General features: G+C 40.7%; 1 protein-coding gene across 1 annotated transcript in view; it reads right to left on the bottom strand.

Moving 5' to 3' along the window:
- The window catches only part of tmx3b (thioredoxin related transmembrane protein 3b), a 37,035-nt gene that overhangs the window by 14,201 nt on the left and 8,927 nt on the right, over nt 1-13,907 (bottom strand). Inside the window, exons 10-12 of the mRNA XM_082546214.1 lie at nt 8,732-8,830; nt 3,390-3,447; nt 3,133-3,186 (exon numbers count right to left, since the gene is read on the bottom strand). Of these exons, the coding sequence (XP_082402340.1) occupies nt 3,133-3,186; nt 3,390-3,447; nt 8,732-8,830 (211 nt within the window). The remainder of the gene's footprint in view (nt 1-3,132; nt 3,187-3,389; nt 3,448-8,731; nt 8,831-13,907) is intronic.

Below are 13,907 nucleotides of genomic sequence, written 5' to 3' on the forward strand. Positions count from 1 at the left end.
ATATTAAATTAAATTCCATTCCAGTTTTACTTTGCTATTATTAGTACTTTTCAGATCCGATAAATTAAACATTTACAAGTCTCTTCACCATGTATGTATATCTTTCCACTGACTCTCCTGGCTGGAGGAATCATGGAGCACACTGGCCAAAATAGTGAGTAACCTACCGAGAGCCTTGTATATGTGAGAGTAGAACAAACTGAAGGTAAGTGTGTCCAAACTGTTTGCGTTTTTATAAAATATTCCCTTTGTGGCAAGGTTTTCTAATAAACTTTTTTTAAAATCCTGGTTGTCTATATTGACTTTATCTGCAGTTCTCACTGAGTATTTTCAAAAGTCAGAGCACAACCAAAAAAAAAGAAATTCCAAGTAAGGTGGGCGTATTTTTTCACCTATCTAAACTCATCATTCTGACCATCATTATACTTAGAGCCAAATCCCAGAGGGTGTTTTTATGCTAGGTAATGAGTAATCATAAAATAATCTTGTGGCCCCGTCATCTCATGGCACACAGTTCTTAGAAATGCTTTAAAAACAAAATGTTTCTGTGGGCTGAAATTAAAAGATGGGACAAGCAGTCAGGGTTAAAAAACAAAAAACAAAAAACAGTGAATTCATTCTGGATCAGAAGCTCCACCCACCTTCAAAGCGTTCTGCTTGTTTGAGCAGCCAATCAGAAGACAGCTGGCTTTAAAGGAAAGGGGAAGGGAGCTCAAACAGCTTGTTGCAGAGAGTGGATGAACTGAGGTGCTGCACCAACACCCAGTGCAAGGTCAACAAGGATTATTTTCAACAGTTACCGTGAAGCGTATGTGCAAGTTCAAGAAGGAAGATCTGTAATCACTCAGCCGCCTGCTTTCCCGGGTACTCGGCTGCTAGTCTATTCCTTTACATCACTTCCACTTTCTCACGCTGTCAAACTTAATGATGACATCATCGAGGCTGTCCAATCATCTTCTTGCCTGCATTTTGCGTACTTTAAATCTCTGTGCTTTTATGTCTTTCTGCCTTTTGTACAACCCACCTCCTCCCCATCACCATCTTCATCTTCACCACCACCAGCTTCTAGACTTCAAGGGGTCCTTCACTCCTATCATAGTCTAATTGCCAAACAGTCTGACTGAATTCTGTATCTCAATAAAATCATGTTAATTTCTTCCAACTGATTCCTACTTATTGAACAGAATAGTTCGCCTAACAAGCAAAAGACCCCATTTCGATTGAGAAAAGAGACACAAATCCCTTGGAGGTTTTGTCAGGAAGGACATCCCGCATAAAAATGTGCCAAATCAAACATGCAGTGCTGCCCGCTGTGGCGACCCCTTAAGAATAAGGGAGCAGCTGAAAGAAGCCACACAAATCAACTCTAGTAGAATGAAATAATAAAAATACAGGCTGCAAATGAGCATAACAGGGTCACTTTTAATACATTCTTATTATGTGATTATACTAAATGTGTATGAGTAAATGTTTTCATCTGTCATTACATTCGCAGTTCAGATGAGGGTTTAAGAGGTAGGATGAACTGCTGTTTACTATGGTCTTTTTTGAAGACCTTTTTTAAAAAATTCATAATACTTGCATTAATTTAGTTTTGCCTATTTACACCAACTATTCATAAGTACTAACCTGGATGTGTTTCTGCTCTCCTAGTGAATTAAAGATCAATGCTTACTTCCGTTTTAGTTTCTTCTGCAGCTAAATTCTGCTCTGCGCTTTCTAGTAAATAACTTGTGCTACGTCGCTGTGGTTTGTGACAGTCAAAAGAGTGACACTTCAGAGTTGGTCATTTTCACATTATTTTTAACAGCAGGGTTTCTTGAAATGTTGCAAAAGTTTCCTTTAAAAAAAAAAAATAAAATAAAAAAAAGGAGCGCACAGAGTCGTTTTTGGATAAAAACCTCCAGTTGAGGCAGACATTGTGACATTGCTTGTCATCTTGTCATGAGTGCTGTAAAATATAAAGGCATACACAATGACTGGTGTAGAGTGACAACCCAGCCTACACGCCCATCAAAGTGACAAAAATCAATCACGAGTCCTCCACTGCCCCACACCAACATTTCTGCAAATGCTACAAACTGAAGGTGAACTAATACTACATCAAACGGCACCAACTCATTCAAATGTCAGTCACCCCCTATGCTCTGTTGACTCTGTATGCTGGCTCCACCCACTAACAGGGGCAACACTCGGCAGCTTGTAATTACAAGTACCGTTTAGGTGTGTCTGAACGCCGCAGGCAGCTCTGATCTCAGTAGGGATCTCAGACTCTGAAGCCTTCAAAAACAGCGCTGAGTAGTGTGGCAGACAGTAGTATAACAGATGATAGGGATCTGTGTAATTCAATCAGTCTTAATGGGCATGCCTGCAGAGTGAGAAGCACTTTTATCATTACGGTTTGAGACACACCTCTTCATTCAAAAGCAGAAATGTATCTGATGAAGCAACGCGGTCAATGACAGGACACAGCGAGGAACTAAAGCACTGCATCATTATGCAAATGTATTGGACTTTTTTTTTTTTAACTAATCTTTTGTGGCAATCCACCTGGTGACTGACTCCCTGCTGACAGTGATCAGAAATGAGGGTCACATAAAGAACAGCAACCTTTGAGCTCATTTTACCTGAAGCCACTTCAGCAAAAAACCCCGTTTGCTTCCACCTGGGTGCTGTAGGGGAAGGATGACCTGCCAACTATAGCGCACTTGAGCAAAAATAACAATAGTGGCAGTGTGAAATTATGCATTCAAGTGTTTTTTTATCCTTTCATTTGCCTTGTTACGCTGGCTCCTCTCCTGTAAAAGAACAGGTCGAGCAGCACAGCGCGTAACATAAATACCCCATCTCCAGTTGTTATCGCACAATTGGAGCCAGAGAAAACAGAAAATTATGCATTAATACAAGCCGAGTTGTGTTTCTGAGTGACAGCTGAAAAGAACACCTATATTTGGAATCTGACATTTTGCATAATTACGTTCCTACTGAACCTCAACAAAAACAGACGTGCCCTGACAAAGGTATAACTTGCTTGTGAGTAGACAGGCAGCGTTCCCCAGTGAGCGCAACATCCTAGAATAAATGTATAAATTGGATCTCCGTCTTTGACCTCATCATTTACCCGTGCCTTACCTGTTAAAGTGTTCCCGGTATTCCTTTGCCACCCTCTGCATCAAGGTCTTTAATCTAAAAGCAAATTAGAAGACAGAGAAATACCACACGAGTTGGAGTCTAACCTTTTTTTAGCTGTTGGCTGCAATTTGTGGGCAGATGCAAACAATAATGGTCTTATCTGTATTTGAAAGCCATGCACTTAAGCTCAATTATTGTGGTGAGAGTGGGAGTAATTTATAAGAGTCATGCTTTTTAATTTCAGTGTTCTTTTGTACCTGCCACTCTCCTCTGTGGGGTCCTTCTCATCGATGATTGCAATTGCCACCAGTTTGCCTGAGGTGGAAGACAAGGATTACAAATCAGTCAGACACACAAAAAGGACGGTGAAAAGACAATGGTGGGAGGGTAAGAGGTTCCGGAGGAGATCTAACACCTCTCAATAGGGGAAGAAGAAAGGAAGGGACACGGCGAGCACTTTGCTCATTCATCACTCAAACATTAAGCTAGCTTAGGCTTTCTGCTCGGCTGAATAGGAAACAAGTGGTCACTTTGTGGTGGGAGAGCTATTTCAGTGCCATTCAAAACCCAAACCCACAACAAATAGATCTGCTTAAAAAGCACAACAAAAAACTGTTACACAACTTTAAAGGTTTGTTCTCGGCCTGATATGCTTTGATGCTACACGTCCCTTGCTGCTTGGGTGAGAGTGCCAGCCTGCCCCCTGGTGGTCACTCACGTTGATTAGATGCCAAGAATGAGGTTATATAAAGAAAGTTGCCAGCTTTGCATCAGGAGAAGGAATAATATTTAACATGTATATTCAGTGAAATTATACTGTATATCTAAATAACTTTGATTGCGGATTTTCTGTAACTGCTGGTGGAAACAGAAAATCAGAGAGGAAAAAATGTTAATTTATGGTTCAGTTGGTGTTTTTATTCTTCATGGGAATACAACCTGTGGAAATGTGTATAATTAACTCTGTGCTGTGTTTGAGCATGAGCACAGCAGCATCATTCATCTGTGTATTTCCAGGAAGATTAGATGGATTCTGCACAACTCAAGTTGGAAAAGGACAAATTAAGTTTTACAATAAAATTGCACTACCATGCAAGTATTATTTAGACATTTATGGAGTATTTTTAACAATGTAGCCAATTTAATAATAATTTACTATGGCAAATAAAGCCACTCAAGTGCAGCAGTGTTCAAAACCTCTTTGTTTTTCAATCCTCTACATGTGGCAATTTCACTAGTTACATATGCTGATAAGCATCATAGGCTTCTTATTTTCTATGAAGGTGACAACAAGGTGTAGTAAGTGCAATTATAAAAGTGAGTGCATTCAAGTGATTAATGAGGGATTTCTTCACATAAATATCAAGTCTGCAGATTTAAAAGGAAAACAGTTAATAAATTGACTTTTGGTTCAGAAGCCTTGCGGCTCTTTCCAGAGGATCGGATGTCAAACATCAGATTATCCGAAAGGGTCTGTGGGGTTAATTAAAGAGCTAAAAAGACTAATCCTATGTGAAAGGTGGGTTTTTCACAACCTGGCAACTTAAAAAAGCTGAGCTTGTGACCTACTCATAATTGATCCAGAATGCATTAAATAGATCTAATATTAATAAACGTATTAGTGAAAACTTACAACCGGCACACCCATCGAACATTATATTTACCGTGTGTGCACTGTGTCGTTATTTATTCAACCACTTTTTGAAACCACTGATGTTTCTCAGCCTGCTACCCTCTGGCATCAAAGCCCCTCGTTCTGTGAATTTAGTTGTAATTTTTGACCCACAGATGAAATGAAGAACCACTGGTGTTATTTTCTACAGCTTCGACATCCAATACTTCCAAGCTCTGTGATCATAGGGTTGTTATTATATCTTTTAAACAATCTCCAAGCAAAAAGATCAAAGCATAGAAAAGATATTTTTCATGGCTTACATGTAGACAGAATTTCTGAATCCCTTACTGCTCAAGTCTCAAGTCCTTTAAACTCCAAGATTTTGTAATAATAGCTTTAAAAAAAAGAATTCACATATTCTAAAATGTCGTATTACATTTCTATCAGGTTTCTATTCATGTTTGACCTGCAGAAGTTGTTTATTCACTAGTTCACTGCCTCCATCCAATAACGTGTGAAGCAAGTTGGACTCTAATGGGTTAAATTAGAAAATCTGCAAATTAACCGCACTATGAAAGCGCTTGCTTACTATTTATCTTCTATCCCCAAAGAAAAACCTTCAATGTTTCTTTACACCGCAAAGAAATCCAAACTGCTGCCTTTTAATTTTAAAATCCATGTGTTGCATGTTTTTTTGCTTTCAGTATGCTACCAATATAGGTCTCATGTGCTCTAAATCTTAGCCCATAAATTACAGTTTCAAACTTTTCAATGGTTTGGTCACACTGGGGCTGTCGCGGGTACCAAGTTCTGTGTCAGTGTGACTTACGATGTGTTGGAGCAGGGATTTTACAGCATGAAATGTCACTCCTACAGCTCTGCTGAGCCCAAGAGCGTGAAATCTGATGCTTTGTTGAAAAGGCTTCAAAGACAAGGCTAGCAAATTCACAGATACACATCAAACTTAACAATGTAGCCTTTAATCAGTTACAGTGTTTATCCAATTAAGATGCTATGGAGACCGTGTTATATGCAGAACTGTTAAAACTAACTGGAAAGCCTGCTATATGGATGGGCCAGAAACTAAAACTGCACACAGTAACACATTTAAGCAACATTCAACTGTTGAGCATCACTGATCTCAGCAACATCAGCATAAAGGAGGAAAACACTGTATCTAATATTAGAAAGCACAGCTTTCTCTGCACAGACCATCAATTTACTGCCGTTTAAGAGGCAGTTTGTATTTCACTCTTGAGCTTAAATTTCCTTTTAGAGGAGAAGTGTATGTACATTTAAACAAGCAGAACATGGGCTATATCTGGAGGGAAGGGATACTCTTTGCTACCTTAGCCCTGGATATTTTTACTGGATTTTTTAAAAACAGCAGCTCTATGTTGTTTGATTCTTAAATATAAAGTTGTTAAGTGGAAGACATGTTTAGAGATTCTAAAATATTAAGGGGTTTTACAATGTAATAAAATGAGGCAGGCAGTCTGAGCAAAGCCATGTATAAAGTGCTGATGCAGTTCAAATGATATAAGCTGGTATTCAATCTGTAATCACTTTGGTTCCACAGTCATAAAGATTAAAAAGGACACACACATAAAAAAAACACATTAAAAGTCCCACATCTTAGGCTCACAATTAACAAAATACAGCCCTTTAAAAAACAGTCATTCTGCAGAAAATTGATCTGTATCTATTCTGATAATAAAGCAAAGACATAAAATGTCCCAGTGCTGGGTTTTTTAAAGTGATCATTGGCTGCATGTCTTGTTTTCCATGAAAGGAAACTGAATATTTTGAGGTTTTCGGTTCATTCTTCTATTTCTCAGTGAAATTTCAGCAATTAATCTACTAACCAAAAAAACAAATGAAACTAGACCCAGAAACTCACGATTCCATACATTTTGAAGCAGGATATTACAGTACTGTGCAAAAGTCTTGAGCCACCTGTCATTTTTGTAAACTTTGCTTCTAAGGAGCAAGACTTTCTCCAAATCAGTTTTAAAGTCCTCTCATGCAATAGTTCTTCAGGTTTTCTGATTATTATTGTTACGTCCCTCTGCAGCCTCTAATCTGCTCAGTGCGTTCAGCTGGTGCTAATTGGCCACACCTAGTCAGGTGTGGATAAAAGCATACCTGAGGCAAGCTTCCCAGGGAGCTCACTAGTCTTTGCCCTGGTGGCACCAGCCATTTTAGCCAACCTGATAGTCCATTTTAAGATAAAACCTCTTTTCACCTACACGCTGGTATTCGTCTCCTTTGTTATGTTGCGGCTTTTGAGCCGGGTCGTAACATAAGTGGGGGCTCGTCCGGGATATTTGGACATTTTAATGGAGACTGAATGTCAGTTTGTTTTGCTTTTAAGTGGGTGAGTGATGGTGTTCACTGTAATTGAGCAAACTCCCTTTTAGTAAGTGTGTTTCAGCTGGGTGGCTGTGCTGCCCTTCCAGCGAAGCACTTGTTTGTTGTTTTGCCTTGTTGTTTTAATTTGTGTTTGGTGGCTATCCTGGATGGGGGTACGCTTCAGAGTTTGGTAGGAGACTATATTTCTGGTCTGCTGCCTGCTCTCGAGCCCCCCTTTAAAGTTGCCTCGAGCCTGGTACACCACTGAAGACTAGGGTAGGTAAAGTTAGGGTTTTGTTGTTGTTGTTTTTTTTTTGTTTGTTTTTTGTGTTTTAGGCTGGGAGTTGCACATAGTAAATCAGTGGCCCCAAACTTGGTAGGGGGTTTGAGACCATTCATGATTATGGTCTGTAGCTGAGGCAGGTAGGCTGTTTTTAAGTTGGCATTGAGTGTACACCATGTGTGTGCATATGTCAGTGTTGATGGATGCTAATGAGATCCTCATGAGGTGAGTGTTTTGTGCTGTGACCTTTAGTGTTGTGGGGAATATGGCTATTTTGTTGGCTCACTTTCGAGTGTTGTTGGCCAGGTGATGGCAATAACACTGTGGGGTGCTGAGCCACCCTTGATGTGATCATTGTGTGGCCATAGCTCTCCATTTTGTGGTTGGTCACTAGTGTGCTTGATTTACTGAACTTTGTGGATTAAGTAACTTGTTGTGGTATAGGGCCACTGTATGTGACTGTTTGTGTGGTGGAGACAACAGATCACTTAGTTGTGATTATTTGTTGCTACTTTTGGTTTTGTGTTGTAGCAGATCAGGTAATCATTTTGGGTTTGTGACTGTGCTCCTTCGTGTTGGTCACATGTTACTTTTTGTGTGTTCAGTGTGGCAACTTCAAATCCTCATGCCCATCCATGCTTAGAGATGCCAACTATAATGTGAACACTGTGCTTCTGTTAGCTGTAACTTTTATTTCAGGTTTGTGGGTCAAGGACCTGAAGGCTTCAGAGGGGCTTTTAATAAATTTAGGGGTCTTAAAGGAACCCTTTTAAGGGAGGAGGTATTACGTCCCTCTGCAGCCTCTAATCTGCTCAGCCAAGCTGGTGCTAATTGGCCACACCTAATCAGGTGTGGATAAAAGCATACCTGAGGCAAGCTTCCCAGGGAGCTCACTAGTCTTTGCCTTGGTGGCACCAGCCATTTTAGCCAACCTGATAGTCCATTTTAAGATAAAACCTCTTTTCACCTACACGCTGGTATTAGTCTCCTTTTTTATGTTGCAGCTTTTGAGCCGGGTCGTAACAATTATTCAGAGGAATGATTGTTTGTTAAGCTCAAAGCCCTAACATATAAATAATTCAGGCATAAAAAGGCCACCTAACTCAAGGGTCTACATATGACAGTTAACTTGGCAGGGAATCTTAACTGTATTTTCATTATCTTCACAGGTTTCAATAGATCACTGCATCTATTTCTCATTTTCTTAGCAAAATCTAAAGAAATTAGGGGTGGCTCAAGCCTTTTGGACAGTATTCTATTATAAACCCTAACTAAAGTAAAAACAATGTGCAAAGGAAAATGAAATTCAGGAATAAATACGTTATATATTGAAAAAGAGCATACGCCACCTGTTTCCCCCAGCTCATACAACGTAAAGCCATCAATCTGAAGGTATCCTTGGAAGCGCTCCTTGTTCACCCACAATGATAAGCTACTGTCCTCGTACTCTGCAACACAGACAGGTAAAATCTTTCAGAAACAGAAGCACAGAGCTAATCAACATTCAGCCCAAAGACTGCCTATAATAAAAAGGGAAAGCAGAAGAGTGTATTGATGGCTGGAATGTAAGAAGATCAGCGTTTGCCACCTGTATGCATTCTTGGGGAACAAAGAGCAAGACAGAAGCTGAGCAGTCACAGCCATAGGTCAGATAAACAATGACCAGAAACTGTTTTGACAGCCAGCTGCCTCTGGCTTAACAGTCAGGCAGGGTATTCAAGATCTGAAGCAGCACAATGATCTATGACTCAGAGCGAACAGATTGGCAATCGATGGAGATGTAAACAATCAAACGCAACAGATGGCCAAGTCATAAATCAAATAACAGTTTGTTTAGCCTTGACTGTTCACAGTCACATTTCCAGATTAATTACTATTTATCAAATAGATGGCTGTCAAGAACATTAAGAGGAAAAATACTGTAATTTTCATTCACAATTGATGCCTTTTCCCCCAAAATGCTGGCTAACCTGACCTAATTTTAACAGCTAAGGAAAGAAAAACATCACATTTGGTTTGTAAATGATTCTGCAACCATACATTTATTTTTAAAAAATCTGGAGCAAATGTATAATTCAACAGATGCAACAAGAGAAGAAAAAAAAAATCCTATCAAATGCACCATATAAATAAAAAAAAATAAACAAAGACAGAAAAATAAAAAATTACTTCCTGAATGCGAGCCACATGTTGTTGCTCCTCTAACATCTGGAGGCAACACGCAAACAGGAAGCAGAGAATGTCCCTGGAGGGTATAAATAGGGTGTAACGAAGCTGCTTAAACAACACCGTTTTCTCCAGCTGAGAGGCTACAGGACGCTCATAATTGATGTCAAATGTAGCCGGGACCTTATTATGACACGTTAATAAGTTACCGTGACCTTTCGCTACCATCATAGTAATTACAAGAACACTGATGACTTTTAACATGATTCTCATCCTGCAGGGCTCCAAGTGAGCTGGAAGCATAATACTAAACATGACAAGCTAAAACCTGGAACACACTTTTAAACCCCCCCCCCCCCCCCAAGGTCGTAGCTTACAGTAGTATTAGAAACTATTCCTCAGTGATTATACTGTGCAAAGGGAGCGGAGCCTTGCTGTTAAGACTGCTGAGTCAGTGGATAGGGCAGACATTCCAGAGAGTTCTTTCCACAGATGTTCTGGCTTTACAGACAGCATGCAGCTTCCCAACTTTACCCCAGAAGCAAAAGAAAGCTCGGAGGCCCCATACTGGGGTTGTACAGCCTGATCCACCTCTACACCGACTGAACCTGCTTCACCTTGAAACAAATTAGAACTGCTTTCTTCCCGGGCGCCACCCTCACAATCTCCATACTGCCCTACAGGAGCCCTTCAGCCCAGAGTTCACACAGTGGGAGGTGAGAGAGAAAGATGAGGGGGAATATAAACAGACAGTGGGTGGAGTGAGGATGATCCAGTGTCAGAGTTTGGAGCAGAGGGAGGAGGCAGCTCTGACACATTTCAAGGATGAAGGTTAATGGCACAGAAGACCTCCAAGACAATGCAAAAAGTGTAGAAACAGAACCACAGGGGGAAACGCATAGAGAGGGGAGGAAGCTGCTTCATAAAGATAACTCAGACAGCGTACGATCCAGGAGAATGACGTGTTGAAATGTGACACAAAGCTCGGTGTAATGATGGGTAATTTGCTATTATAAAAAAGAACACATAAGGTTTAACAAAGAAGATGCTTTGGCTCAACTGCTAAAAGGAAATAGGAATACAACAACAAATAAAAAGAGTGTGATATAAAAATATTTTATGTATTGCTCAGTTATAGGATCGGGTAAAGATAAAGAAAAAAAATGATGCTGTCAGTAGCTAGCAGCTCATATTCATGTAAGGTAATGCTTGAGCAATCAAATCAAACAAAGCTATATCGGTTATAGTTAGTTATATTATTTATAGTGAAGAAGAAGCCACTGTTGGTGACAAATGCCACATGAATAAAAAAATATAGAAAAGTGGACAAGAGCCATGTAGTAAGTAGACTTACTACTAAAGTAAATTCACTGAAGTACTTCACTGTATTCCTACTTTAATTACTCCACTGTAATTTGCATGCAACTGCAGAATGTGGAACCCCGACTTACGAATACCCCATTTAACGAAAAATTCAAGTTATGTAGGCACTTAACGGCAATATTTCTGCCCGTGTTACGGCAACATGCCCGCATAACGAAATCCGCTGGCTCTGATTGGCTGAGCCCAGAATGCCTACAATGCCTTCCGGATCATGTGACAACCCCCTTGGCTTTCGTACTTGCGCTTCGCTATTCCACTTAAACGGTGTATTGTTGTTGCAGTTAGCAATTAGCCAATAGCCTATCGGTCACTCAAAAGGCGCGATGGGTGCTTCGACTTAAGAAAATTTTCGACTTACGAAAGACCCTTGGGAACGAATTAATTTCGTAAGTCGGGGTTCCACTCTACATTATGTACTTATAGCTCAGCAATAAATTAGTAATTAAACATTACACCAGCAGCTGGAACAATAATTTGATCATTTTGACCTAATAATTTGACAATAATTAAACATTTGACTTATGTTAATCATGTCTAAATACTTTTGTCCACTTTCCAAAAACAATTATCCAAAATAAGATCGTGAAATCCACGGTCACAATTTACATGCAGCATCTCTGCCTTTTTTGCACTTCATACCCCATCTCCCACCCACCACTCCTCTGTCCAAACAAAGTAAAAACAACAACCAGTTTCCATCAATGTCATTCACGCTGACCTTGCCAACACTGCAGATTGCAATAACCAGTGAAATGAAGGCTGACCGTGTGCGCTGTACCAAAATGTCATCATTGTGTTATCACCTGTTTAAGTGTGATCTTTTCTGTCATCACATTCACAAACTGTTAATCATCCTGTCATTTACATGCTCCCAATAAACATATGCAAACACATTCGGCCTCACAGCTGGCAGCATTATGAATGTTTCCATACAAGGAGTGGAAAGGCCAAACCATTAACCACTGAGTCAGATTAACAGGTAACAGGAAGCCTTATGTGGAGCTCTGAGCATTAGGAGGACTCAAAGACCCAAAAACGTGTCTAAAGACTGTTGGCAAGTGAAACAGTTACAAATGCCATACTGTGCATGCTGACATATATGCTAATTATATTTTTCTGCTTTCTTACATGTTGCCCAGTAGCTTTCAATGCAGCTACACAATGATCAAAACCACTTGGCCTTTGAAGCACAATAGCAGAGCAGACCTGTATAACTGTATGAAACAGAGGATTTGGATAATTAAATATGTATGAGCTTCTGTGTTCTACTATATCTTAACAGTGCTCTTCAAAGGGGATGCCGCTATTTGTGATGCGCACTAAAGCAATCAAAGCTAAACAATAACATGTCAAATATCATTTTACACAAAGCGAGAGCTTGTGTTTGGACAGTGTGGTTGTGCTCAGTGGGACCCGTTCTTTAAAAACAAGAGTGCACAGCAAGAACAGCAAGTGTGCAGTGAATTTCTAATGAGTACTTTGAATCTGTGTATTCGGAAAATACATATGAAAGCAAATAGTTGGCGGGGGGGCATGATCAAAGTCGTTAGAATATCTTGGCAGCTGTCGGCCTCTAAAGCTAGAAGATAAACAACAATGCAGCAAAAAAAGAACGTGTCAGTTTCACAGTATAATACTCACACGCTTGACTAAACGTCACAGCCTGCCATAAAACAGTGTCACTAGGTGCCTATGCAAATGGGCTCATAAGTTTAGCCATATAAAATTTTCTGACTGAACACCATGCAAAGTGAGGGCAACAGCAAACCATATGAGGTGTGGTTGACTCATTTATTCCTTCATCCAACATTTAGCCAGAAGACCTTCAGGGAGACTAGAAGCATACTACAGCAGATGGACAGAAAGCCGAGGCTGAAGGCTATAAGTCTTTAAAAAAGCGAGGCAAACCACTTTCTTAAATTTCTCTTTTGCTATCACTTGAGGTAAGTGTCTAATGCTTAATGACTCAGTTTCTGTGTTACTATACTAAATAATCAAAGTTTTTTTCTTCTGCAGTTTCCGAACGACTGAAAAGGACAAAGAAAGGAAGGACACAACCATGTCATTTTGCCATGCTGCTCCTCTCCTCAGTCCTTGACAAGTTTAACACACCGTCACCATGGCAATGCTACAGATTCATCACATCCTCCGTATCAGAGTCCTAGAGGACTCTGCAGAGTGTGGAGTTTTTGTGGTTAACATCTACTGTGGCGAGCCTCTTCTGCTGAGATTCTGGTGCGTGAAGCCCGCCTTCCGAAATGGTCAGGTGGAGCAGATGGATGCAAACGCACAGACCGCAACGCAGATGGATTTTGTTCTCCGGGTCACACACCGTGCGCCTGACCTCCCTAACAGCCACTACTGGGGTCCGTTTGTGTTGTCGCTGTGCCTCGACGCTCTTCGCTTCCGGTTCCGCCTGCCAACTCAGGCCCAAAGCGGCAGAGAAATACAAGAGATCATGGAGGAATGCGGTGAACTCATGTTACTGCGCTGAAAGCTTTCAATTATGACCTGAAAAAGCAGATCCTCTAAAGCTTTTACGCATCGCAAATGTGATTTTCTTTTTTGTCTGCTTTGACTCGATGGCTGATGCAGCGATTCACCTCTTGGCTTTGACTGTATACACACTACCAGCTCTGCGCTCTTCTTTGGTCGAATCTGCGGTCTCGCACGCCCACTCAAGCCAGTTCATCCACCCTGGCCTGCTATGTATGTCCGCCCAGAGACAAACTGCCACAACATCACTGGCCTAACCACACACACAATAGTGGGCAGAGCCTGGGGTGCTTTATGATGGGCCAGGCACACCATAACTCAGTGTGGTGAGGATGAAAGAGCAGCGGCAGGAACGGGAAAACTACATGAAGACAGCTCTGGTTACAAAGTTTATGTGAGAGGCGAGAAGGAGGAGGGAATAGCAGGCGGGAGCAGGAGACAGCATGGCACCCTACTGCCCTCTAGTTAAGCTATTAAACT

Source organism: Aulonocara stuartgranti (genome assembly GCF_965226115.1).
Source record: "Aulonocara stuartgranti genome assembly, chromosome: 9".
Classification (NCBI taxonomy): domain Eukaryota; kingdom Metazoa; phylum Chordata; class Actinopteri; order Cichliformes; family Cichlidae; genus Aulonocara; species Aulonocara stuartgranti.